The sequence below is a fragment of the Lepidochelys olivacea genome (assembly GCF_965140295.1).
Source record: "Lepidochelys olivacea isolate rLepOli2 genome assembly, chromosome: 6".
NCBI lineage: Eukaryota > Metazoa > Chordata > Testudines > Cheloniidae > Lepidochelys > Lepidochelys olivacea.
Window position 1 is genome coordinate 98,899,701 of NC_140416.1, and position 27,886 is coordinate 98,927,586.

The window sequence follows — 27,886 nt, forward strand, 5'->3', positions numbered from 1 at the left end:
TTGCATTAGTTTGGCAAAAGGGTATCTTATAAATCCTAAATGTGATCTGAGAGAGTTTCTATAGCCTACGCTCCATAGAACAGGTGGGTGCTAGGCTACCTCCGCTCCCACTGAATTCAATGGCCAAAAGTCCCATGGACCTCAATAGAAGTAGTTTGGCTGGTAGTGAGCACGTTTGAAAACTTCATTGTAAAAGACTGTCTGAGGTTTTTATGGGGCTAGAACATTGACATGTGGGGAAGGGCGGGGCAGCTTGAAGGGTCATTGACACTGGCAGTTGTTTTTATGGCTCAGGCACCCCTTTGGTTCAGCATTTCTTGTGTATGCCTGGTGAAATTCACCCCTATGCAGAGGGTCAGAACAAGGCCAATCCATTACTTAAACCCTGAGCGCAAGGGTGAACTTTTCCTCCATAAAATACACTGTTCTGGCTGTAGAAGAAATACTAAAATGGGCCCTACGTTTACAGCAGAGGAACTTACAGATGCTACAGCAAAGCGTGACAATCTTCTATACTGTCTGCTTAGGTGCCTACCGTTCCCATCTCAGGGAAGTGAAACACAAATTGTCTCTAGAGCATTTCACTAAATAAACACACAGTTTAAAACAAAGTCGAACCCAGTGGAGACCCAATGGCTGTGGCCAGGTCTTGTTTTCTTTCTTTAAGCTTTATTCTTTGTCCTCTTACACAAACACTATTATCTGCCTCAGTTCAAAACTGATGGGGGAGGTTCAGAAAATGCTTCCAGCTCATTGTGATTCTGATGGGCCACTCTCCATCTTTTCCCAGCTATTACCTGGTCGGTGGTTGCATTCAGCACAGTCTCCCCTAGCAATTAATTGCTGTAGTCACAACTCCAGGTGGCTCTACTGGAATGGTGTGGATTGAAAGAAGCATTGGCCTTCATAGTTCTAAAAGCCCCTACAGGAACCATTATGTGCTTGGGCTTGCAAGTCCCACTCGGAAGGTTTAATAATCCTACCCACTTTGATTTTTAGGGATGGGTGTGAACATAGCAGAAAGGACGGCCCAAAATTTCAGAGTGGGAAGTGAGATCTTTTTTGTGCCCTCCAATTCCAGCACTTACTTTTAATTTTAAATGTTGCACTTACTGGCCCATCTACATCAAAGTTAGGAAAATACAAAACATTCCCAGAAGTCTCCAAACTGACATACATCATAAATGATGTGAATTGATTCAGTAGGGTCAGTCGGACTAGTTAATACTATACTTAACTCACAACACCTGTCATCTGAGGATTTCAAAACAGTTTGCAAAATATTAATGAATTAAACTTCACAACATCAATTATTATTACAGCTGGTTGGAAAATGGGTTTTCCCCCCATGAAAAATTTAATTTTTTGGCAAAAATTCAAATACAAAAAAATTTCTGCAAAAATCCAGAAATATTTTGTCTGAAAACCAAAATGTATTGATTCAGAAATGCTTCCCTTATGAGAATTGTCATTTGGATGCCTGAAGTTCCCATTCTTGGATTCACCAAGGGCAAGTCATGCCTGACTAAATCTAATTGCCTTCTATGACAAGATAACTGGCTCTGTGGATGAGGGGAAAGCGGTGGACGTGTTGTTCCTTGACTTTAGCAAAGCTTTTGACACGGTCTCCCACAGTATTCTTGTCAGCAAGTTAAAGTAGTATGGGATGGATGAATGGACTATAAGGTGGATAGAAAGCTGGCTAGATTGTCGGGCTCAATGGGTAGTGATCAATGGCTCTATGTCTAGTTGGCAGCCGGTATCAAGTGGAGTGCCCCAAGGGTCGGTCCTGGGGCCGGTTTTGTTCAATATCTTCATAAATGATCTGGAGGATGGTGTGAATTGCACCCTCAGCAAGTTTGCAGATGACACTAACCTGGGAGGAGAGTTAGATATGCTGGAGGGTAGGGATAGGATACAGAGGGACCTAGACAAATTGGAGGATTGGGCCAAAAGAAATCTGATGAGGTTCAACAAGGATGAGTGCAGAATCCTGCACTTAGGACGGAAGAATACCATGCACTGCTACAGACTAGGGACCGAATGGCTCGGCAGCAGTTCTGCAGAAAAGGACCTAGGGGTGACAGTGGATGAGAAGCTGGATATGAGTCAACAGTGTGCCCTTGTTGCCAAGAAGGCCAATGGCATTTTGGGATGTATATGTAGGGGCATTGCCAGCAGATCGAGGGACGTGATCGTTCCCCTCTATTCGACACTGGTGAGGCCTCATCTGGAGTACTGTGTCCAGTTTTGGGCCTCACACTACAAGAAGGATGTGGAAAAATTGGAGAGAGTCCAGCGGAGGGCAACAAAAATGATTCGGGGACTGAAACACATGACTTATGAGGAGAGGCTGAGGGAACCGGGATTGTTTAGTCTGCGGAAGAGAAGAATGAGGGGAGATTTGATAGCTGCTTTCAACTTAGGTTGGATATTAGGAAAAACTTTTTCACTAGGAGGGTGGTGAAACACTGGAATGCATTACCTAGGGAGGTGGTGGAATCTCCTTCCTTAGAGGCTTTTAAGGTCAGGCGTGACAAAGCCCTGGCTGGGATGATTTAGTTGGGGATTGGTCCTGCTTTGAGCAGGGGGGTGGACTAGATGACCTCCTAAGGTCCCTTCCAACCCTGATATTCTATAATTCTATAATTCTTCTCTATTGGCTGGTCAGACTACATTTCCCATCATGGATTTCCCCTCTTAGAGAGAGGAGGCAGTGCATCATGGGAGTCCCTGGCTGTGGTGCATCTAGGGGTTCAGTTATATCTCCCATGAGAAGAACAGGGGCATGAGGAAATTGAACTACGACTCCTACGAGGCATTGCAGCAGCATATCCAAATACAAATATTTCAGGATTTGGGCATTCAGTTTTTCAATGAAAAAAATATTCTTCTGTGGAAAGCAGACATTTTCATGAAAAAAATCATTTTGTTGAAAACCCAAATTTTCTAACAGTTTTGACGGAAAATTTTCAACTTCTTGTGTCCATTTTACATGTGGGATAACTGAGGTGCAGCAGAAGATAGTGGTTGCACATTGAGTCAATGACAGAGGCTGAACCCATAACTCCTGCACTACAGAACACTTGGAGCCTGAGTGTGATCTCACTGATACCAGTTTATCACCAAAGTAACTCTGCTGATTAGTGGCATTATGTCTGATACACCTATGTCAGTTTAGAATTTGGCTTGCAAGCTGTACTCTTAAAGCTAGAAAAAAACAAACAAACAAACATGGTTGTGATTCTTTCTCACTTAAACTGATGTAAATCAGGAGTAATTCCATGGATTTCAAGCATCATAGCTGGGTAAAAGTAGTGTGTGTGGGGTCAGAATCAAGCCCAAAAGATGCACCTCTAGAAAAGCTACAAAACGGAGAAAACAGTAAGAATAGTTATATTATTATTTGTGTTACAGGATCCACATTCTATTGGGGCAGGGACTGTTTCTTACTGTATGTTTGTACAGTGTTTAGTACCGTGGGGCCCACTTTTAGTTGAGGCCTTTAGGCATTAAAGTTATCCTAGTACCAATAGTAGTTTTAGGCACTGTACATACATATAGTAAGAGACAGTCCCTGTCCCAAAGAGCTTACAGTCTAAATAGACAAGGCAGACAAAGGGTGGGGGAAAGGAAGTCTTATTATACCGATTCTACAGATGGGGATCTGAGGCCCAGAGATTAGGAGACTTGCCCAAGGTCACACAGGAAGTCTGTGGCAGAGCTTGGAATTGAACCCAGAGCTCCCGAATCCCACTCCAGTTCTTTAAACACAGACCCTCCTTTCTCTCAAGGACAGACTCATGATAGTGGAAATACATATATTGTATGCACCAGTAAATCAGCTAACAGAGCCATCTTTCAAATCACCAGGATGGATTTTCATTTTTAAAGAAAATATGCAGACTGGAGAAAATACCTTTGCTTGCCCTGAACTAAGACCATACAAGAAGCATAACATATGTCCTTCTATGAGAAATGCTATAGTTCAAACACAAGTTATCAGGCTTCAAGCAAGAATTAGTGTGTGACATTGGCCTCAGTTATGCAGCAGGTTAGATTAGATTATCACAGCAATCCTTTCTAGCCTTAATATATATAAAGTGTTCTGCTACTTACCAACACATTGGTTGTTTTCATCCATTTGGTAGCCAAACCGACACATCAGAGGTCTTGTAGCAGTGGGGTAGTTGGGAGCTGGTGGTGGTGGATAAATGTTTGAATAAGGATTCAGATATGGTGATCTATAAACTGGATTTGTTCGGGGAATGCATAAATAGCCACCATTCTGATTAACACACACCATATCTCCTCTACAGGCCTCAGAAATAGTCCGACATTCATCAATATCTGGAAGGATGTAGTAACAGAATGGCAATTAGATCAGCAATTTCCACAATTGGTCCTTAATGTGACACATGCACAGAACAGCACATATGATATGGTTTACTTGGGATTTTGCTGAATATGTGATACATGGCTTGTGCTAGGAAAAGCTTCCTTTGTGGAGTCTCACTTTGAAGTCAGCCCACATCATAACAGGAAACAGCACATATTTTCAACCTAGCATGTGTTCTACTTGTTCTACTTTACAATCAGGAAACAAACCACACTTTTCTTTTCTATAGACACTCCGTTTAAACACTGATTACACATTGCAAGAGCGTCCTACAGCCTGTTTCTCCTAATGGATCTGTCCAAGCCACAACATTCAGATCCAGATTTCAAAACACTGGTGGTTTGGTTTGCCCAGCTGTGAAACTTGGATCCTGATCTGGGACTCCGCAGTGCCTCCCACACACAAAGTTTGAGATGTTCAAATCTGGGGATTTGGTTCAGGTCTCTTTTTTGTTCTCACTGGGATTTTTTTTTTTGTCTTGACCTTAGAAAGATGCAGAGAAATTATTAGGATCTGAGTATTTCCTTGGCTGGGAGGATGGAACTGCTAGGCAGCTTAGACAGGGCATCTCCATTTTTATGTTAATGTTTTTATCTTACTATTTGTTAGCTTATAGAAGGTGCTATACTGACTGCCCCGGAGACTGAAGTCCTCTGTTCATCCACAGAAAAGATGGTGCACGGGCAAAGTGCAAGCTTCCCTGCACTGCCCCAAAGTGCACCTTAATTCTGAACTAGAGGGTGAGAGGAACTCTCCATGGCCTCCAGGCTGAAGCTGCCAAAAGTAGCAAGTAGTGGGTATTTATGATGCTGAACCCCTGTTCTCTGGCAACTAGACTGAGCTCCCAAACTCTCGTTAACACAGCCATGCGAAAAGCACTGCACTCAGTCTGAACAGTGACATTTTCATATTGAACGAATGATGAGAGAACAATTTCCAAAGGCTTGTGCATAATTGATATATATTTGCCAGACACTGAGAGCATCTCCTTCAGCCAAAATACACAGATAGTAGCACATGATTAATTTAACAAAGCCAGTGGGTCTGAACCCCAGTGTAAATGAATTGATTCAGTCAAAATCCTACCTAAGCATTGCCCAGAGGCACGGTCCAGGTCAAACCCGTTAGTGCATTGCTGCTAAAACAAGAAAAGAAAGGACACTCAGTGATTGTGAAATGGGATGATGACCCGCCCCCCCAAAATCACATGATCATCTGGATTATTATTATAGTGTGATGTGTTCAGCACTGTACAGTATGCAAAAAATGAACAGAGTCCCTTCGCCAAAGGACTGTGTCATGGCTTTCACATGGGAAGTCAGTAGGCTTTGAACTCTGAACTTTCAGCAGCACAGCACAGACCTCTTGCTTTAGCTCATGCAATAATTCTCTAAGTGGGTAGCAGTTGCAGGCGGTCATTCTCTAATGGAGAAACCAAAACTTAGTCTGCCAGTGGCTTAGTAGATAGGCCACTGGACTGGGACTCAGGAGAGCTGGGTTCAGTTTCTGGCTGTGCCACCAATCTGAGTGACCTTAGGCAGGTTGGTGTTGGTCCTGCTTTGAGAAGGGGGTTGGACTAGATGACCTCCTGAGGTCTCTTCCAACGGTAATATTCCATGATTCTATAAGTCACCTCCCACTCAGTTTCTCAGTCTGTCAAATGGAAATAATGATACTGACCACCTGTTTTGTCAAGCACTTTAAGGTCTATGGATGAAAAGTGCTTTATAAGATCTAGGAATTATTATTATATGTCCTGTTAGCACTTGTCTTGAGGAGGAGAAAAGGTGTGTTGTTAAAAGTTGTTAGCCAACTCTAGTGTCGACAAGGCAATATATACTTTTAAACACATGCTAAGCTGGCGGAGCTGGAACCTAGGGTATAACTCTACCACCTTAGCACACACCTAGACTCGTTGCTAATACCACACCTTTAAATCCTACTGTAGACAAATTCTTAGCGGAAGCTTTTTTTCCAAGGGTGCAAGCTTTACAGCAGTCCCCTCACCCCCCCCCCCCCCACAGACCTTGAGCTGGGCTTGAACAGAGGTCTCTAGTATGCCAGCAGAGCCCTCTCCACATCAGCTACAGAAGTAATTCCTGTAGGGCCTCCTCCAAAGCCCAGAGAAGTCAGTTTAAAGGCAGCTATTGACTTCAATGGGTTTTGGATCAGTCCATCAGCTGGTAACAGTGGATCAGCCAGTAGAGGGGAGCATGACAGCCAATCTGTTAGTAGGTTACACTGACAGTGTAAGAAACAGGGACATCGAAGACAGGATGCACTGGAAGAACCAGAGAGCAGGAGTACTTAGTGATGTTTTTCTTCTGGACATCAAGGGAGAAGTGAGTTTTCTAAAAGTGTTTGAAATCAGTAGAAAATGTTGCCTTGGTGAGCTGGGAAGGGAAAGTGTCATGCATATTTGGTAGCAATGTAAACTGCAGGTGGGAGTGATAGAGTGGAATGAACAAGGCACTGAGACAGGCATTTTTAAGGGGGTTAAGGGGACATGGAAGGAAATACATGAATGGTCATGTATCTACCCCTCCATCCACCCACAAGAGCACTCCAGGCCATCACCTACAGTTACAGATCATGTGGTGGGGAATTCTGCCGGCACTTACTTTGACATTCTGAGATGTTTTAGCATCATCTGGAGGAAGCCAAAGGTATTCTGATGGAGAGTCTATTTTCAGTCTGCCATGTAAAGAACATACATACTCTGTGTGCTTCTAACCTGTTCACCTAGCTACAGTGACATGCTTCACATCTTTTGGCTGTTGTCTATGTTGACTGGAGCTGGACGGGAAGTTTTAGATGAAAAATCTTTTAATCAAAAAAGGCCAATTAGTTGAAACAAACTGTGGGAATTAGGTTGGTTTCAACAAATGTCTTGTTTTGAAAAAAAAACTAAAAAAAAGTTTGACATTTTCAAAATGAAAGAGTTCCATTTTTCAGCTGGAAATGACTTTGTTTTGAACTTTAATTTATAGCAAAAAAAAAATGTTTAAAAAAATTTAAAATGTCCAAATCAGAATGAAACATTTCAAAATTATAAAAAGAAAAAAAATTTCAATCGACTCAATCCAATTTTTTAAAATTTTATTTTCAGTTTGTAAAAATGTTTGATATTTCCACTTTTCATCCCAACTCAGGATGGGAAAAAAATTCAAAATCTCCAAAATTCTCACAGGATGGGAAAACTTTTTTTGCCAGCTCTAATATTGGCAAAATATCAATATTAATAAGCCACATGCAGTCAACTGTCAATCCAACAGAGAAAAAAACCAACTAAATTTCAAACCCTTCTGTAAAAGGTATTTGGAAACACAGCCCTGAACAATATAGGACTATTACCTTTAAATTAGAGTCTAACATCTCTTTGATTCCCCCCCTAATTTACAGTGAATTTAATGCCCAGGAACATGAAGGACTAATAAAATTTGCTTGAGCCAGGCTTAATTCAGGCAGGAACTGTGTAAACTTCTTTATGCATCCCTACTAATGTAATATCCCTCTATCCTGAGCTCCAATGCTACTGATATTCCCAGGAATTAGAATGAAGACTAGGATGACATCACCAGGCTCCCAAACCCATGGGTGAAAGGCCTAGGGCTGGACCCTGGAAGCTTTCCCCACACAGAATTCCCATTCAAATCAATGGGTGTTCCAAACATGGAGGGTCATCCCTGGCAGAAGTCAGGACTCAAAGCTCCTTTGTGGGTACTTTTGCGCATTCATTTTCAAGGACCACTTAGTTCAGAGGCAGTGTCTGGTTTTCTTTGAGGCCTGTCTTTCTCCAAGAATTTCCTGCTGAGTTGACAGTCCACATTAGACTCCAGGATTCTGCTGGCTCCCATTCCTCCACGCTGAACCCTAGACCACATAGCTTCCTGTTCATCTAAGCCCCAGACCACAGATTTCCTATTCACCTGCTATCCAAGTAAGCCTCATTCTATGAAATGCTTTAGTGTAAGAAAGTATATGTTTTCGGTCTGCTCATCTCACCTGTGCTTTCCCAGGGTGTGTAAGACAGGTGGCCAGCATGAAAACAGTCAGTATCCTGTAATATGCATAGAAAATAAGGTGTAAACATTTTTATGCACATGTTCATTTCACAGATTTAGATATGAGGCCAAATTAATCTCTGGTGTAACTCCAGTGCACCCCCCCAGAGCCTTACTATAGATGAATTTGGCTGATGACATGTAACATTAAGTATATGGCCCAGATTCAGAACTCCATGAAGTCAGTGTTCTTACCCTGAACTTACATCAGTGAGATCAGAATCAGGGCCTAAATATCTGTAGCCTAATCCATGTCCTTTATTATAGGCTATACACAAGTCTTTCAAAGGGTAGGTTTATAATAGTCAGTGATAAAATTTTATCCCTCTGTGAATCTCAAAACCCTTCACAAGCATTAATTTAGTCTACAACATCCTTAGGAGTTAGGTAAGTATTATACACAATTTGCAGATGGATAAACTGAAGCACAAACCCCACTGAACAAGTCATTAGAGGGCTAGACCATGCTTCATCCCCAAGAAAGTACTCCAAATCAACCGATTTCCTAGGGTCAGATTCTGCCTCTTTACTCACACTGAGTATTATCTTGCTCTGCAAGTAGACACATTGTGCCAGATCAGCAGCTGATATAAACCAGTGTTTTCCGTGAAACCGTGCTGATTTACAGCAGCTGAGAGTCTGGCCAATGTATTTCCAAAGGACTTTTTGTAAAGCAAGTTACTTCTTGGTGACAGAATCTGGCCCTTAGCTATTAAATATTTGGCTATAGCTTGAGCCCTGATCTACAGGACTGGAAGTATGCTCTGACCATATAAATACCCTGGCCAAATCAAAGTGTTGGATATTAACTAGAGCCAGATTCAAATTTGGAAAGAACAATCAGAAATTTATTTTATTTTGTGTACTTTAATTTCAATGTTTTCCAGTTTCTTGTACAAAGGTCCTTTTCAATACATTTTAGAGCCATGTCTTGTTTACACTGGAGACTATTACTGAATGTCTATAGCGAATACAGTATATTTAAAAAAATGACATGGGAAGCAGGAAAATTTTAGGTGGCCTCAGTTCTGCTACCTAAAGGAGCAGCCAACTTTCCCCGCAGGCTCTTTTAGCTCTGTCTGTGATTCGTAGAGCAAGTCAAGGTACTGAACATGACCTAATAGATACATCAGACAAGACTACTCACAGACTGACAGGCACATTTTAAAACATCAGTATGTTTTAGTTGAGAAATAAGCACCGAAAAGTACACACAACCCCTAACATGGTTGTTCATGGTGCTGTGTAACGGGCAAATGTTACTTGTTTGGCAAGTTTTGTAGGGACACAAACAGGCAAATTCTGTAAAGACTTTCCTCCCTAGAAATGGAGGTAATGCATTTAAGGCACTGTATTATCCATTTAGGACCGCATCTCTTTTATGGATCCCTTAAATCCTTTTGCGGGATAGAGCACATTTTCTCAAGCATGCATTGTGTACATTACTGCACATTCATTTTGTATATAGAAAGAGGAACAACAGAAGGAAATGAAAAGGTTTATCACTCTATGTTAAAAGTTCCTAATAGGGCTACTCTTTGTTGTACAGCAAAAATTCATATCTACTTACTGACAATATCCACAGCTATATACATCCTTCAGTTTCAAGAATTAAGAGCCACTAGGTTCTTCTGAGTTATGGGGAAGGTGATAGAATACAGAGAATTTCCTGATGGTGGGTTTGGGCTGCAATCATACTTCAATTTACTTTACACTATCAGATCCCTCATCCCCCTGAGAATTATTAACAGGCATATAACACAACCCGAAAACATTGCTTTAAGCTGACCCTGTTGGTTTAGTCAGCAGACAAAATGTTATAAAACAGCAATTAACTTCTGCAACCATAGCTAGTGAAGTTTAAATCAATTACTGTGAATCATATCTGCAGAGAAAGCAGCTGTGATTTTAGCCAGAAGACCCTTCACTGTAGCAATCCAGCATTCCCACAAGAGACAGATTCCTAAATGCAGAATATAGCACAGATCAAGACGGAAATTGCTAGGGACAGCACAGCTTTTATAACAAACAAAAAGAGCTTTACCCGATCTCTGATCATTAAGATCCTGTCTCTTTGCAAATGGCTTTAGTGAGTGAACTGGCACAGGGACTTGTAGCCACAGACGTTTTCTATGAGTAGGTTTCCATTCAGTGAGTAAAAAAGTTTGATGCACAGTACCTACCTCTTTACTTCTTGCATGTCCAACATTGGTTAGGAAAGATGGGGAAAAAAAAAAGTCTGTACTGCTGAATAACTAAAAAATGTGTCTGAACATCGGCGTTTTGCTAGCACTTGAGTTCCTCAGTCATTTGTATTCCAAAGAATGAAATACCAAATAATAGACAGGGCAGGGAGAGGTCTGCTCCTCCTCAGACACTGGAGAGAATACAGCAAAAGCACCTGGTTTTGCTTAGTTCTCTTCTGTAATTCAGCATTAAACCAATTGGAGGAGGAATGTTAAAAATGAACACTTCATTTTCTAAGTATGTTAAACAATGCAAATGGGGGCCTCAGTCTGGGGACAGCTGGTTTAGATTACAGAGCTCACCAACTGGCTAGACTCCTCACAACAATCTTGAGGAGCCTGCCAGGATAAAAGACTCACAGCTTTAAGGAAAGCCTCTCCTACTGCAAACTTTACAAGTAAACGTGCCTCGTGCAGAGGCAGCATTGTTATTGGATAGAATCCCTTATCAAGGGGCTGGAAAAGGGACTGTTTTCGTTCAGAGCAAAAACCTGGGGCCCTGTCGCTGGTGTCTCAGCTTGGATGATGAATATGCAGCACTACAATACTTCATGCCAATGGCGTACTGATGAAAGCTCTGGCCCTCCTGGAGCTGAATGACTTGAATTCATGGCAATTGCAATTAAAGGGGCTATAGAATTTTGATTTATTTCAAAACAAGAGAAAACAAATTAGACAGTCAAGGGGAAGTAACTGCACTGTCTGAAATTTTGGCCATTTTCAAGGTGACACCAAACTTAAGGCTTCAGTTTGTAAAATGTAAGATTTCTCAGGGAACCCAAAGCACTTTCCTTCTGTCTGCTTTAAGGCTGCAGCTTTGATTGAAGAGGGAGGAGGAGAAATACTTTGTCAGGTGTTGTGTGACTTTGCCACAGACTTTTAGTATGTCAAGCGGAACATATATAAGAATGTAAGAACGGTCATCCTGGGTTAGACCAATGGTCCATCTAGCCCAGTATCCTGCTTTCTGACAGTGGCCAGTGCCAGATGATTCAGAGGCAATGAAGCGAACAGGACAATATCAAGTGACCAGTCCTCTGTCATCCAGTCCCAGCTTCTGGCAGTCAGAGGTTTAGCCACACCCAGAGCATGGGTTTACATCCCTGACCATCTTGGCAAATAGCCATTGATGGATTTATCCTCCATGAATTCTAATTATTTCTTGAACCCATTTATTCTTTTGGCCTTCACAACATCCCCTGGCAACAAATTCCACATATCGACTGTGCATTGTGTGCAGAAGTACTTCCTTTTGTTTGTTTTAAACTTGCTACCTGTTAATTTCATTGGGTGACCCTTGATCCTTGTGTTATGTGAAGGAGTAAATAACACCTCCTTATTCACTTTCTCCACACCATTCCTGATTTTATAGCCCTCTATGACATACCTTCTTAGTCATCTCTTTTCTAAACTGAACAGTCCCAGTCTTTTTAATCTCCCCTTATATGGAAGCTGTTCCATACCCCTAATAATTTTTGTTGCCCTTCTCTGCACCTTTCCAATTCTAATGTATCTTTTTAGAGATGGGACGACCAGAACTGCACACAGTATTCAAGGTGTGGGTGTACCACGGATGTATATAGTGGCATTGTGATATTTTCTGTCTTATTATCTGTCCCTCTCCTAATGGTTTCTAATATTCTGTTAGCTTTTTTGCCTGCTGCTGCACACAAGCAGATGTTTTCAGAGAACTAGCCACAACTTCAAAATCTCTTTCTTGAGTGGTAACAGCTAATTTAGAACCCATCATTTTGCCTATATAGTAGGGATAATTTTTTCCAATATGCATTACTTTGCATTGATCAATACTGAATTTCATCTGCAATTTTGTGAGAACCTGTTGTAATTCTTTTAAATCAGCTTTGGACTTAACTATCTTGAGTAATTTAGCATCATCTGCAAAACTTCGCCACCTCACTCTTTACCCCCTTTTCCAGATCATTTATGAACACATTAGCAGGGTCCCCCAGGGATCTGTATTGGGACCTATGCTGTTCATTTACCTCTCTCCACTGTGAAAAAAGACAATTACCTTTTCTGTAACTGTTGTTGTTCGACATGTGTTGCTCATGTCCATTCCATATTAGGTGTGTGTGCTCACCACATGTACTGGTGCCAGAAGTTTTTCCCTCAGCAGTATCTGTAGGGGGCCAGCTCTGGCACCCACGGGAGTGGCACCCACATGGCGTAGTAAAAGGGGCTCTGCCAGCTCCCCCCACCCTCAGTTCCTTCTTGCCGGAAACGCCGACAGTGGGGAAGGAGGGCAGGTCATGGAATGGACAAAAGCAACACATCTTGAAGAACACTAGTTATGGAAAAGGTAATTGTCTTTTTTCACAGTGGAGAGAGGTGCTTGCTCTTGTCCATTCCATACTAGGTGACTCCAAAGCAGTACCCCTGGAGGTGGGTAGGAGTTCACGGACGTGTAGATTGCAACACAGCCCTGCTGAACCCAGCGTCATCCCTGGCCTGCTGAGTGATGGCATAATGAGTGGTAAACGCATGGCCTGAGGACCATGTTGCAGCTCTGCAGATGTCCTGGATAGGGATGTGCACCAGGAAGGCCGCCAAAGATGCCTCAGCTCTCGTCTGACAATCGGCGGTGGCAGAATCCCCGCCAGGTCGTAAAAGGTTCTTATACATGAGGTGATCCAATTGGAAATCCTCTGTGAGGACACCAGGTGACCCTTCATCCTATCCACTGTAGTGATGAAGAGTTGAGTCGATTTACGGAAAGGCTTGATATGTTCTAAGTAAAAAGTCAAGGCCCTCTGGATGTCCAGGGCATGAAGACACCTCTCTTCACTAGTCTTGTGCGGTTTGAGACAGAACACTGGGAAGATGATGTCCTGGTTCATATGGAAGATGGAGACCACCTTTGGCAGGAAGGCCGGGTGGGGCCACAACTGAACCTTATCTTTGTAGAAGATGGTGTATGGCAGTTCTGAGGTCAAGGCTTTAATTTCCAAGACCTGTCTCGCTGACATCACTGCCACCAGGAATGTGACCTTCCATGACAGCTGGGAAAGGGAGCAGGACCCCAGCAGTTCAAAGGGTGGGCAAGTGAGCTAGAGAGGACCAAGTTAAGATACCACTGCAGGACAAAAAGAAAAGGAGTACTTGTGGCACCTTAGAGACTAACCAATTTATTTGAGCATGAGCTTCCGTGAGCTACATCTCACTTCATCAGATGCATACCGTGGAAACTGCAGCAGACTTTATATATACACAGAGAATATGAAACAATACCTCCTCCCACCCCACTGTCCTGCTGGTAATAGCTTATCTAAAGTGATCATCAGGTTGGGCCATTTCCAGCACAAATCCAGGAGCCCACACCTGTGGGAAGAGTCTCTCCAGTTCTCTCAAGAATCTGACCATCATGTCATGGGAGAACACAGTCTGGCCTTGGTTTGGTGGGTGAAAAGCAGAGATGGCCACAAGATGCACTCTAATGGAAGTGTGCGCCAAGAGTGTAGCACCGGTTCCTCAAATGGAGCAGGTAGTCCAGGACAGCCTGTATGGAGGAACACAAGGGAGAGATGCCCCATTTGGATGCCCAGCGGGAAAACCTCGTCCACTTGGCCAGGTAAGTCAGTCTAGTTGAGGGCTTCCTATTTTCCTGGAGGACCTGTTGGACTCCTTCTGAACAGGTCCACTCCTCCAGGTTCAGCCACGCAGCATCCATGGTGAGAGATGGAGGGACCCGAGGTTGGGGTGTAAGAGCCGACCATGGTCCTGCAACAGCAGGTCCAGTTGGTTGGGCAGGGGCCAGGGAGGGGCTGCTGACAGGCTCATGAGCGTGCCGAACCAATGCTGGCAAGGCCATGCCAGGGTGATCATGGTAACCTGTGCCTGGTCTCGATCCTTGCCAGGGCCCTGCTGATGAGTGCAATCGGAGGGAATGCATACATCAGGCTCCCTGACCATGACAGGAGGAAGGCATCAGAGAGGAGTCTCGGACCATCTTGAGAACAAAACCGGTGGCATTTCCTATTCTGTCTGGTAGCGAACAGGTCCACTTGGGGAGTTCCCCATCTTTGGGAGATCATGTAGGCTACCACTGTATGGAGCAACCACTCATAGTGAGAGGAGAAGTTACTGCTGAGCTGGTCTGCTATGTATTCCTGACGCTGGGAAGGTGACAAGCTTCCTGGTGGATTTTGTCGCTGATGCAGAAGTCCCACAGATGGAGCGCCTCCTGAAAGACAGCCAACAAGCTCACTCCCCCTTGCCTGTCGATGTAGAACATCAAGGCCATGTTGTCGTCAGGACTCGTGCCACCTTGTTCAACAGGTGAGGCAAGATGACTCTGCATGCCAGCCGGATTGCTTGGAACTCTGACATTTATGTGTAACCGCGACTCCTCCAGGGACCACATTCCCTGTGTCTGGAGGTTGCTGAGATGTGCACCCCAGCCGAGGTCCAAGGCATCTGACACCAACTCGATGGAGTGAGGAGGGTTGTTGAACGGAAACCCTTCTAGGATTGTCCTGTAGTCGGTCCACCATCTCAGCGAGGTAAGTATCGCCAGGGGAATGGCAATAATCTCCAGGGGGTCTTGGGACTGAGAATAGACTGTCACCAGCCATTGAGGCAAGGGCCACATCTGGAGCCTGGAATGGCAAACCACGTAAGTGCACGCTGCCATGTGGCCCAGCAGGCGCAGGCAGACCCTGGCTTTAATCAGAGGGAATGCTGAGAGTTCTGTGATGAGGTTCGCCATTGTGTGGAACCTTTCCAGCAGCAGGAACGCTCGCTCTGGTGAAGGTACAGTCGAGGACTGCTCCAGTGAACTCTATCCTCTGCACTGGCACCAACGTAGACTTTTTGTCATTCACCAGTAGGTCCAGAGAGTGGCACGTGGCTTGAAGCACTGCGACATCCCTTCGGACTTGAGACCTGGAACCACCCTTGACAAGCCAGGCACCAAAGTCCTGGTAGATCTGGATACCCCGGCGCCTGAGGTAAGCCACCACCACTGACGTGCACTTGGTAAATACTCTCAGTGCTGTCATCAAGCTGAACGAGAAGACCGTAAACTGGTAGTGGTGGGGCCCCACCGTAAACTGGAGGAAGCATCTGTGTCCTCAAAAGATTGCTATGTGGAAGTATGCGTCCTTCAAGTTGAAGGTAGCATACCAGTCTCCTGGATCTAGGGAGGGGATAATAGAAGCCAGAGAGACCATGCAGAACTTTAGCTGCTGTAGGTACTTGTTGAGGTCTCGCAGGTCCAGGATGGGCTGTAGACTACCCTTGGCCTTTGGGATTAAAAGGTACCAGGAATAGAACCCCTTGTTCCTGTACTTAGAGGAACTTCTTCCACTGCACCCAGCTGTAGCAACCCTTTTACCTCCTGCATGAGAAGACTCATGTGAGAGGGGTCCCTGAAGAGGGACAGGGAAGGTGGGTAGGAAGGGGGGGTACAAAGGAACTGGAGGGTATAACCCCATTCCACTGTGCTGAGGACCCAGCGGTCTGAAGTTATAGTGGTCCACGCTGGGAGGAAAGGGGAAAGGCAGTTGGAGGACACTGGGAAAGATGGATCCGGGAAATAGTCTGGTAGGTTGCCCTCGGGCGCACCTTCAAAATGACTGTTTGGCCCCTTACTTATTATGGGTCGAGCCCGACTGGGCCGAGGATGGAGGCAGGTGGCTCAGGTGGCTCATTTATGGGGCTGGTCCTCCCAAGGCTGGCTCTGAACTGCTTCTTGGAAGCCTCAGGGAGTGACCCTTCGAACTTAGCCATGGCTTACCACATATTAAAACCATATTGGCCAAGGAGGCCTTGATGGGGTTGGCCACTCTCAGCTGAAGGCTGGAAGACTAATAAACCTTACATCCAAAGAAATCCAGCCTCCTCAAGTCTTCATTTTGGTGGTGGCCCTGGGTTGTCCTTGCCTCTCCTTGTGGTTAACCACCTCAACCACAAGGGAATTAGGGGCTGGGTGGGAGTATAAGTACTCATGCCCTTTGGTTGGCACGAAGTATTTGCCTTTGGCCCTTTTAGAGTTAGGGGCCAGGGAAGAGGCGGTTTGCCACAGGGCATTAGTGATTTTGGAAACCCCTTCACAAAGGGTTAGCGCCACCCTGGCAGGAGCCGAGGAGCAGAGGACATCGAAACAGGGAGTCCAAAGGCTCTTCCAATTCCTCTTCTTGAAGCCCCAGGTTAGAAGCGAGTTCCTGGTGCACTTTGGCATCATCCTGAGGAACTGGATGAGGGGGCCCCGTAATAGCCTTGTCCGGCAATGACGAGAACAATGCTGGTGCCACAGGAACCTCCATGTCCTTTAGTGGTCCAGCAGCTTGCTCCCCTGGGTCCTCCTGGACCTGTGGGGGAGAGCAATACATCAGTGCACAGACAATCCAGAAAGTTTTGGAAAATGTAGGGGACAATTTCCTGGTGCAAGTGCTGGAGGAACCAACTAGGGGCAGAGCTCTTCTTGACCTGCTGCTCACAAACCGGGAAGAATTAGTAGGGGAAGCAAAAGTGGATGGGAACCTGGGAGGCAGTGACCATGAGATGGTCAAGTTCAGGATCCTGACACAAGGAAAAAAGGAAAACAGCAGAATACGGACCCTGGACTTCAGAAAAGCAGACTTTGATTCCCTCAGGGAACTGATGGGCAAGATCCCCTGGGAGAATAACATGAGGAGGAAAGGAGTCCAGGAGAGCTGGCTGTATTTTAAAGAATCTTTATGGAGGTTCCAGGGACAAACCATCCCAATGTGTCGAAAGAATAGTAAATATGGCAGGCGACCAGCTTGGCTTAACAGTGAAATCCTAGCTGATCTTAAATACAAAAAAGAAGCTTACAAGAAGTGGAAGATTGGACAAATGACCAGGGATGAGTAAAAAAATATTGCTTGGGCATGCAGGAGTGAAATCAGGAAGGCCAAATCACACCTGGAATTTGCAGCCCTCCTCCAAATCAAACCTGGAGTTGCAGCTAGCAAGAGATGTTAAGAGTAACAAGAAGGGTTTCTTCAGGTATGTTAGCAACAAGAAGAAAGTCAAGGAAAGTGTGGGTCCCTTACTGAATGAGGGAGGCAACCTAGGGACAGAGGATGTGGAAAAAGCTAATGTACTCAATGCTTTTTTTGCCTCTGTCTTCACGAACAAGGTAAGCTCCCAGACTACTGCACTAGGCAGCACAGCATGGGGAGCAGGTGACCAGCCCTCTGTGGAGAAAGAAGTGGTTCGGGACTATTTAGAAAAGCTGGATGTGCACAAGTCCATGGGGCTGGATGCGTTGCATCCGAGAGTGCTAAAGGATTTGGCAGATGTGATTGCAGAGCCATTGGCCATTATCTTTAAAAACTCATGGCGATTGGGGGAAGTCCCAGATGACTGGAAAAAGGCTAATGTAGTGCCCATCTTTAAAAAAGGGAAGAAGGAGGATCCTGGGAACTACAGGCCAGTCAGCCTCACCTCTGTCCCTGGAAAAATCATGCAGCAGGTCCTCAAGGAATCAATTCTGAAGCACTTAGAGGAGAGGGAAGTGATCAGGAACAGTCAGCATGGATTCACCAAGGGCAAGTCATGCCTGACTAATCTAATTGCCTTCTGTGACGAGATAATGGGCTCTGTGGATGAAGGGAAAGCAGTGGACTTGTTGTTCCTTGACTTTAGCAAAGCTTTTGACACGGTCTCCCACAGTATTCTTGCCAGCAAGTTAAAGAAGTATGGGCTGGATGAATGGACTATAAGGTGGATAGAAAGCTGGCTAGATTGTCGGGCTCAACGGGTAGTGATCAATGGCTCCATGTCTAGTTGGCAGCCACTATCAAGTGGCGTGCCCCAAGGGTCGGTCCTGGGGCCGGTTTTGTTCAATATCTTCATAAATGATCTGAAGGATGGTGTGGATTGTACCCTCAGCAAGTTTACAGATGACAGTAAACTAGGAGGAGAGGTAGATACGCTGGAGGGTAGGGATAGGATACAGAGGGACCTAGACAAATTGGAGGATTGGGCCAAAAGAAATCTGATGAGGTTCAACAAGGACGAGTGCAGAGTCCTGCACTTAGGACGGAAGAATCCCATGCACTGCTACAGACTAGGGACCGAATGGTTCGGCAGCAGTTCTGCAGAAAAGGACCTAGGGGTCACAGTGGACAAGAAGCTGGATATGAGTCAACAGTGTGCCCTTGTTTCCAAGAAGGCCAATGGCATTTTGGGATGTATAAGTAGGGGCATTGCCAGCAGATCGAGGGACGTGATCGTTCTCCTCTATTTGACACTGGTGAGGCCTCATCTGGAGTACTGTGTCCAGTTTTGGGCCCCACACTACAAGAAGGCTGTGGAGAAATTAGAAAGAGTCCAGCGGAGGGCAACAAAAATGATTAGGGGACTGGAACACATGACTTATGAGGAGAGGCTGAGGGAACTGGGGATGTTTAGTCTACGGAAGAGAAGAACGAGGGGGGATTTGATAGCTGCTTTCAACTACCTGAAAGGGGGCTCCAAAGAGGATGGCTCTAGACTGTTCTCAGTGGTAGCAGATGACAGAACAAAGAGTAATGGTCTTAAGTTGCAGTGGGGGAGATTTAGGTGGGATATTAGGAAAAACTTTTTCACTAGGAGGGTGGTGAAACACTGGAATGCGTTACCTAGGGAGGTGGTGAAATCTCCTTCCTTAGAAGTTTTTAAGGTCAGGCTTGACAAAGCCCTGGCTGGGATGATTTAATTGGGGATTGGTCCTGCTTTGAGCAGGGGGGTTGGACTAGATGACCTCCTGAGGTCCCTTCCAACCCTGATATTCTATGATTCTATGATACTCCCTAAAGTCTCCAGCACCAGAGAGGGATGGGATACCGAGGCCACTGGCCTCTCTGAGGTGCCTGACACCCATCAGACAGCCTGGGAAGGTTGGTGAACCCCCAAGGGTTCCATGGTGCCAGCCCCAGGACAGGTTTTGGTGCCGATAATGTAGATGGCACCACTGGTACTGGGGCTTGTCCCCCGGGCAGGGAACCTCGCTCCAAGCTGGAGCTACCAGCCGAGTGGTCGGTACTGGGTGACCAGGATCGGGCTGAGCGGTGGCTCTTGTCCAACCGGTGATGGTCACTGTGTCCTGAAGTTGACCTGTCGGAGTGAGACTGTCTTGGTTGGGCTCTTGGGGACCGACGGCATTTGGTGGATCTGCATCGGATACCTGACAATCCACACCTCACTCTACTTGACTGGTACCGGGACATCAAATGGGACCTGGAGCTACTGTGGGCCGGCTGCTGGGAGGATCGTCTGGAGTTGGGCGACCGCCTTCTTAGCAACAGGGAATGACAGCCCAGCAATCGGTGGTCTCTGGTGTCCGATCGGGGTTCCGGGTGGCGCGTGCCTCAGAGGGTCTGCCCCAATCTACCAGTGAGGTATGCCTCGAGTCCCTCGATCGGTGCTCCTGGTGTGGGGACCAAAGAGGGCTCCACTGAGCCTGCCTGCCCAGTCCTGAGGCATGATGGCTTCAGGCAGGCAAATGCTGGCGGGACTTCCCTCTCAATGGGAATTAGTACCTCTGAGGTGGGAATATACACATAGGCCCCAACATGGTTTTCCCCGAGACGGGGGTACCGCAGGAGCCAGTGTGAGCAGCACTGGGAGCATCAGGATCTCTTGAGCCACTCGAAGAGCTTCGAGCGTTGACGGCACCTGAAGCTGGCTAGGGCCTGCACCACTATCTGGGGTTGCAGGCAAAGCATGGGATGGGCTGCACCACTCGACTTGAGGTGGGGCCTGACTTCCTGAACTTGAGCTACCCATTTCACCCCCAACCCTCTCCTGTCTCTTACGGGAGATAGGAGATCTTCCCTTCCCGGTCTTTTTCGGCTTCTTCCCTGGATCTGTGGTGGGGGACCGGTGCTGGCTTGTGGACAGCACTGGTGGAGCACTGTGCACAGAAGGTGTGGTGCTCGGTGCGGAGTCAGACCGCTGCTCCAGTGCCGGAGAACCGACTCCATTAGGAGTGCTTTCAGATGAATATCGCACTCCTTCTTCATCCTAGGTTTACAGGACTTGCAGATACAGCACGTGCCCTTATGTGCCCTATGCCTAGGCACCTTAGGCAGCTGGTATGTGGATCGCTGACGGGCATAGGCTGTTTGCAGCGATCGCATGGCTTAAAGTCTGGGGACTGGGACATGCCCTGTCCCCCAGCTGAGTCCCGTTTGGGACTAATGAACAGTTGAGAACTACTACTAAGGGTAACTAAGAAACTACTAACTATATTACAGGTTTTTAAAGTTCACAAGAACAGAAAACAAAACAACACTAGCCAAAAGCAGCAGATGTTCCATCGCCAGCACTGGCAGCAAGAAGGAACTGAGGGTGGGGGGAGCCAGTGGCACCCCTTATATCATGCCATGCGGGCGCCACTCCAGGGGGCCCCAGAGCTGGTCCCCTACGGATACTGCTGAAGGAAAAACTTCTGGCACTGGTGCATGTGGTGAGCACACACCTAATATGGAATAGACATAAGCAAGCAAGCAAAGAAGAACTAACTTTTTATTCCTACCCTTTATTTCCTATGTTTTAACCACTTACTGATCCATGAGAGGACCTTTCGTCTTATCCCATGGTTGGCTACTTTGCTTACAAGCCTTTCATGTGGAACCTTGTCCCAGGGTTTCTGAAAGTCCAAGTACACCATAGCAATTGGATCAGCCTTGCCCACATACTTGTTGACATCCTCAAAGAATTCTAATAGATTGGTGAGGCATGATTTCCCTTTACAAAAGCTGTGTTGACTCTTCCCCAACATACCGGGTTCATTTTTGTGTCTGATAATTCTCTTCTTTACTGTTATTTCAACCAATCTGCGTGGTACTGAATTTTGGCTTACTGGTCTGTAATTGCCAGGATCACCTCTGGATCCGTTTAAAAAAAAATTGGCATTACATTAGCTATCCTCCAGTCATCTGGTACAGAGGCTGATTTAAGCAATTGCAGAACTATTAACTGTGGTATATAAGCTATTTCATAGCTGAGTTCCTTCAGAACTCTTCGGTGAATACTGACCATTTGGTCCTGATGTCTTATTACTGTTTATTAGTCTGTTCCAAGACCTCCTCTACTGACACCTCAATCAGAGAGTTCCTCAGAGCTGTCATGTAAAAAGAATGGCTCAGGTGTGGGAATCTCCCTCACATCGCTTGAAGTGAAGACCAAAGCAAAGAATTTATTTAGCTTTTCTGCATTCGTCTTGTTTTCCTTGAGTGTTCCTTTAGCAGCTTGATCATCCAGTGGCCCAACTGATTGTTTAGCAGTCTTCCTGGTTCTGATATACTTATAAAAACGAACAGCAATTTTTTAGTCTTTTGCTAGTTGCTCTTCAAATTCCTTTTTTTTTCGCCTGCCTAATTATACTTTTACACTTGATTTGCCATAGTTATTCTCCTATTTCCCTCAGTAGGATTTGACTTCAAATTTTTAAAGGATGCCTTTTTGATTCTAATCACCTCTTTTATTTTGCTGGTTAGCCATGGTGACATTTTTTGGTCCTCTTATTCCCCTCCCCCCCCCTTTCTAAATCTGGGGTATACATGTAGTTTGAGCATCTATTATGGTGTTTTTAAAAAGTTTTCATGCAGCTTTGAGGCATTTCACTCTTGTGACTGTTCCTTTTAATTTCCTTTTAACTAGCTTCTTCATTTTTCTGTATTTCCCTTTTTTGAAGTTAAATGCTACTGTGGTGGGATTTCTATGCATTTCCCCACCCTTCAAGGATGTTATATTGAATTACATTATGGTTGCTATTACTGAGCTGTTCAGCTATATTCACCTCTTGGATCAGATCCTGTGCTCCACTTAGGACTGACTCAAGCATTTGTCAGCACAGACACTACAGAGATACGTTACTAGACAGATGCAAGGAAGTTTATGCTGACTACAGAAATGCATATAGAAATTAAATACAGATATAACATAATGTGTTATACTTTATGGAATCTTCCATCTGAGGAGCTAAAGTGTTTTACAAACTTTAATGCTATCATCTTCCCAGAGAGTTTAGAAGCTGTCTCTATTTTACAGATGAGGAAACTGAGGGACAGAGAGGTTAAGACCAGCACTTTCCAAAGCAGTCTCTAACTTTGGGTGCTCTGCTTTAGCCACAAAGGCTAGGATTTTCAGAGGTGCTCAACACAAGTCCAACTGAAGTCAATGGAAACTGCCTGTGCTTTGAACCTCTGAAAAATCAGGCCCTAGTCATCTACAGCTGGGCTCCCAATTTGTGACACCCAACTCTAGTGGCCACTTTTGAAAGTTTGTCTCTTAGTTACTTGCTGATGTCACGAGGCAAAGGAAATGGTGTCTCACTAATCTCTTAGAATTCTTTGAGCATGTCAAACTAGTGGATGAAGGAAAACCAGTTGACAATTTATTTAGACTTCCAAAAAGCCCTTAACAAGGTCCCACAAAACAGGCTGCTAAAGAAATTTAGCTGGCAAGGGGTGAGGGACATAATATTGTCATGGATCAAAACCTAGCTAGGAGACAGAAAGCAAGTAGGATTAAATGATATCATCATGGCAAAAGGTTAACAGCAGTGCATCATTGTTGTATGTCAGGTACCATGTTGTTTAATATATTAATGATATGGAAAGGGGGTGAGCAGTGAGGTAGCTAAACTTGCAGATTACCCAAAGTTACAGTATTTTCAATAAGGGTCCAAAAATCATAAATCAGACCCCAAAAACCATGAGATTGGGCCCCAAGTTATGAGATCTACAAAAAAAATTATATTGTGTTTTTGGTCTTTTTGATTACTGAACTCTCTCTCCACTAAGGGATTTGACTAAAGGGGTGTCTGACAAGTTATTTAGGTGGGTCAAGACAAGATAAACGTCTCTGCAGTTAAGTTGTGCTCATGAATACCCATGTTTGTAGTGGAGAGGTGCACTTCATATGACTGGTGGTCAGCCTTCTGGCTCAGTTGATTTTGGTCATTATCACATTTCACACTCACTAAGAGTGCCAAGAAAAGGAGGCAGAGCAAGGCCGCTGACAAAGAAACACCTGAGGCTAAAAGCTTTGGTTCATCAGCCAGTATGGAATCCCCATCATTGGAGATTTTTAAGAACAGGTTAGACAAAAACTTGTCAGGGATGATCTAGGTTGACTTGGGTCCTGCCTCAACAGAGGAGGATGGACTAGATGACCTCTTGAGGTCCCTTCAAGCCCTATGTTTCTATTATTCTAATCTAAAGAGGGTCTATCTGCTGAGTACAAGAGGAGAACTGAGCACTCTCCAGCTAACCAGCTCCCTTTAGAGAGGGAATTACATAACAAAAGTTTTTATTTTTCCTGTTTCCATATGCTGACAGAAGTGTATAACACCCACTGTCTGGGCTGGTCTTGAGTACAGTGAAGAAACCTATTTCCAGAAAAAAGGAATGGGTGTTTGCCTTAGTGGAATTTCTGCAATACCACTTTCCACAGCCTTCTCAATCTGCCCTTCACACTCACCACGCTGGTTAAAATCTGATGTAAAGAGCTGCACAAAGGGAACCATTTGCAGTACACAACTACTTTTATTCATCTTAAAAAACCTGTGGACAATTCAGAATATTCTTGAGCACCATCTACTGACACATTACCTATTTACATATATTACAGCAGAGCAGGAGCTCTGCTCAAGTTCAAGTTGAGGTATTGCTTTCTGTTTAAAGTTTGACTATTCTAAATTCTCTAAAATCTGCACACTTACTTGGAATGTCTTGAAATTTGCTGTGGCTCCTGGAGTAGGGTTGTTAGTACAAATCTGGGGTCATTTGAGCAAGGTATTTCCAAGATACACTCTCCTAAAAACAGCATTTTACAGAACTACCTCATTCTTTCATACATTTTTTGGCACATACCTGGGTTTGGAACTATGGCTCTAATTGTTCCTCAACTCCTGAAACTAGGCAATACAGTTAAGCTACACAACTGTGCAATGCAACCTTAATGCTGCCCTCTTTGAGCAGGCCCCAATACCCTCATGACACACGTACTATCACAATGTTCTTGCAGATACTACAGAACATTAAATAAATAGGGAACATGAGCACTGTAGGACAGAACCTAACACCTTTAATTTGGCAAGGCAAAACTTGTGTTTAGGTCAGGTGTACTCAACAGAAGCCACTTACCCCTGCTCTACACTCAGGGTGGCTACTCAACAGAAAAGCTCACACTTGTTAAATTGTATAACCTCTTCATCCCCTTTTACAATTCTTCACCATTCCCATCTTTGATGTCCCATGGTAGTTTGTTAGCCTTTGCGTCACCCTTACTGAACCATTCCCAGTGGCTATTACCAACTCCAGAAGGGCAAAATTAAGGTTTCCTGGTTTTCAGAGCTCCAAGTTTAACTAAAGTCGACATTTTGGAATGATGAAATATCTCTAGGCAACCTCAAATCTGCGTGAACTAAGTTTTTGTCGGTGAATACAGACGCAGGACTCTCCCCTATCAACTCTGCCCTAACTCTAATCTTAGAAGTCTTCTTGCTTCTTTCCAAACAATGTTGAAAAATGAGGCGTTTTTCTCATGAAGACAAATGTTTAAATCAAAAGCATTTAAAACTAGGGTTTTGGAGACACTGATTTTATCATCCATTCCCTCTCAAAAACTGCCATATGTACAGAGGTACACACTACACAAGTATGTTTAATTTCATTTCCCAGTGGACACACATGGAAAACTAACCACTGCTGGAAAGCTCAGCAGTCAGGCCAAGCACTGATTTACTATAGAGACTAAATCACAGCACCCTCTCGCCCATAAAAGTGATCCTCTCCAGGACTGAGGGAAGTTGGCAAGGCACTGAGGGAATACCATGCAGTCAATATTGTTCTTGTTCTGTGGATAGGCTCAGGATGTCACCCTTTACAGCTTTCAATCCGGCACCTTTCACAAGCATTTAATACACTGACAGAATGAGTTCTGAGTCTCACAAATCTAGTACAAGTACCTCAGTTTCACTTCACTTGTTATATCTCGTTTACAGAACAGTCAGACTTCAAATATTGTAGAAACAGGCAGAGCATGGAGAAGGGCTGTTTTCAAGTATTCCCAATGATCTGGATGAAGCTTTCATTGGCTATATTATAAAAGCAAATACTCTCCTAATCAAACCCATGACGAGGACCATCTTCCTCTAGTAAGTTCCTTCCATTAAGGTTTTGAAATTAGAAATACAGCCTGCATCTACAGCTGCATGAATGTGAAAGCATTTTGATGGGTTGCAAAATACTCTTCACTTGGAGTAAATTATTAATTTTTTCCTTGGAACTACTCACAGGTTGTATGCATTGTATTACATTACAGATACATCTGTCTTTTCTAATCACGCTCTTAAACAGTGATGCATATCCTAAAAACATGACTTTTTGGTCTTGTAATACAGATTTTTTTAAAGACGCTACCCATCTTGTGTCAGATCTGAAATCAATAGCTGGATAGAAAAAAAAGTGTGTACCAGATGCTATAAGATGTATTTTTAAATGTGTATCTATTAAATTTCTTTTTTTTTTTAAATTTGTAGAACGCGCATGAATTCTCCCCAAATAAATATTTCAGTATCGCTAGATTAGTTTAGCAGACTCAAGAATCACATAGGCCAGAAAAGATAAGCGTCCTTTTAGGAAACCATGCAGTTTCATCACCCCTACCCCCTCCACATACAAAATAGCTGGCCCTCATTGTTGTTGATCAACATTCTCAACCTCGCTAAGTCGCATTCTTGCCAATTTGTGGCTTGGACTCCTTAAAATGTTTCTCTGTAACTATTAGTACTCCAAAACATTCACTGTCTGTTCTATTGTGTTCTACAGTACCTTGCTTGTAACTTTTACCAAAAACCATAAAAATAGGATCTCAGAAAACACAAAGAAAAATGCAATCAAATCAGCTGAAGGTCAGCACTAAACATTTCTTTAAAACAGGGGTTTAAGTTCCAATTGCAGGTTGGATTTCTCCAGAGCAACTGTTCAGTAGAAAAAGGACATTAGAAATATATGTGTGGGGGCTCTCTTGTGCAGGGTCACACTGTTTCTTCCTGGGACCCTTCCTGTTCAATGTGTATTTGAGGTCACTAAAGGAGATTTTGAGACATTTAGGGTTGTAGTGAAATCTTAATGTAGATGGTACTCTATATACTCTATAGTCTCTATATTCTCTGTAGTCTCTTTGCTTTCCTAATTTCTGGCAGGAGATTGAGGCTTGGATGAGAACAAACTGTCTGGGGCACAATCCAGAAAAGATAAGAGGATGTTGGCTGGTTGTGACAGTATGTGGCAGAGGCTTTGTCAACAGACGGCAATCTTGAAGTCCTACTGGATACATCACTGTTGCTAGGATCTTAGATAAAAGTTGTGGCCTGGAGTTCATTTCTTCATCTGTGGTTGACCAAGAAATGGCAGCCTTCTCGTAGAATATCAGGGTTGGAAGGGACCTCAGGAAGTCATCTAGTCCAACCCCCTGCTCAAAAGCAGGACCAATCCCCAGTTTTTGCACCAGATCCCTAAATGGCCCCCTCAAGGGTTGACCTCACAAGCCTGGGTTTAGCAGGCCAATGCTCAAACCACTAAGCTATTCCCCCCAGCCATGCACCCCTCTCTCAAACCTCTATCACTTCCAGATTAGACTACGGCAATGTGCTTTACTTTAGGCTATCCTTCAAGACCACTGAAGAACTTCTTGATAGTGCTATATGATGCAGGGACTTGGTTTAGAAGTTGCCTGTTGCAACTGCAGAAGTCAGCTAGGGGTACTGTGGTCTTCAATTCCCAGGGTTCTTCTCTTGAAGGCTTGTAGCTGGGCAGTCTTAAAAGACAGATCCTTAGCTGTTGAATTTGTTCCTTGTTGTGGTCTGTCAGCCCAGCTTTTGCAACTTGAGAACAGAAGGTAGGGTTCATCAGTTTATACAGGCGTTTTCCCAAGTATCAATGTTTCAGTCAGGATTTTTTTCCCTAAGCAGCAGATGTGATGGCTATAAAGTTGAATATTTTATTGTTTATTATCAGCAAACATGAATATAGTTTTAAATCGAGCAAGGTGATGAGTGCCAAGTTGGCTCATATGTAAATAGCCTGTAGCTGGATTTGAGGGTTGATGAAAATGAGACATACAGATCAATTTATTTTTTCTGGACTTATGAAGGCAGACCTTCAGGGACCATGTCACTGATTACATATATTTTA

The 27,886-nt window shown here is 44.4% G+C and overlaps 1 protein-coding gene across 2 annotated transcripts in view; it reads right to left on the reverse strand.

Moving 5' to 3' along the window:
- FBLN5 (fibulin 5) overlaps positions 1-10,958 on the reverse strand; it is a 67,822-nt gene extending 56,864 nt beyond the window's left edge. Inside the window, exons 1-4 of one of the 2 annotated variants that reach the window (XM_084632433.1) lie at positions 10,647-10,958; positions 8,405-8,459; positions 5,486-5,534; positions 4,120-4,350 (exon numbers count right to left, since the gene is read on the reverse strand). In XM_084632433.1, coding sequence (XP_084488559.1) covers positions 4,120-4,350; positions 5,486-5,534; positions 8,405-8,459; positions 10,647-10,672 — 361 coding nt within the window. In that variant the 5' untranslated portion in view covers positions 10,673-10,958. Of the gene's footprint in view, positions 1-4,119; positions 4,351-5,485; positions 5,538-8,404; positions 8,460-10,646 lie in introns of both variants that reach the window. The other variant, XM_084632432.1, reaches the window with a different exon arrangement.
- Positions 10,959-27,886: the final 16,928 nt, after the last annotated feature.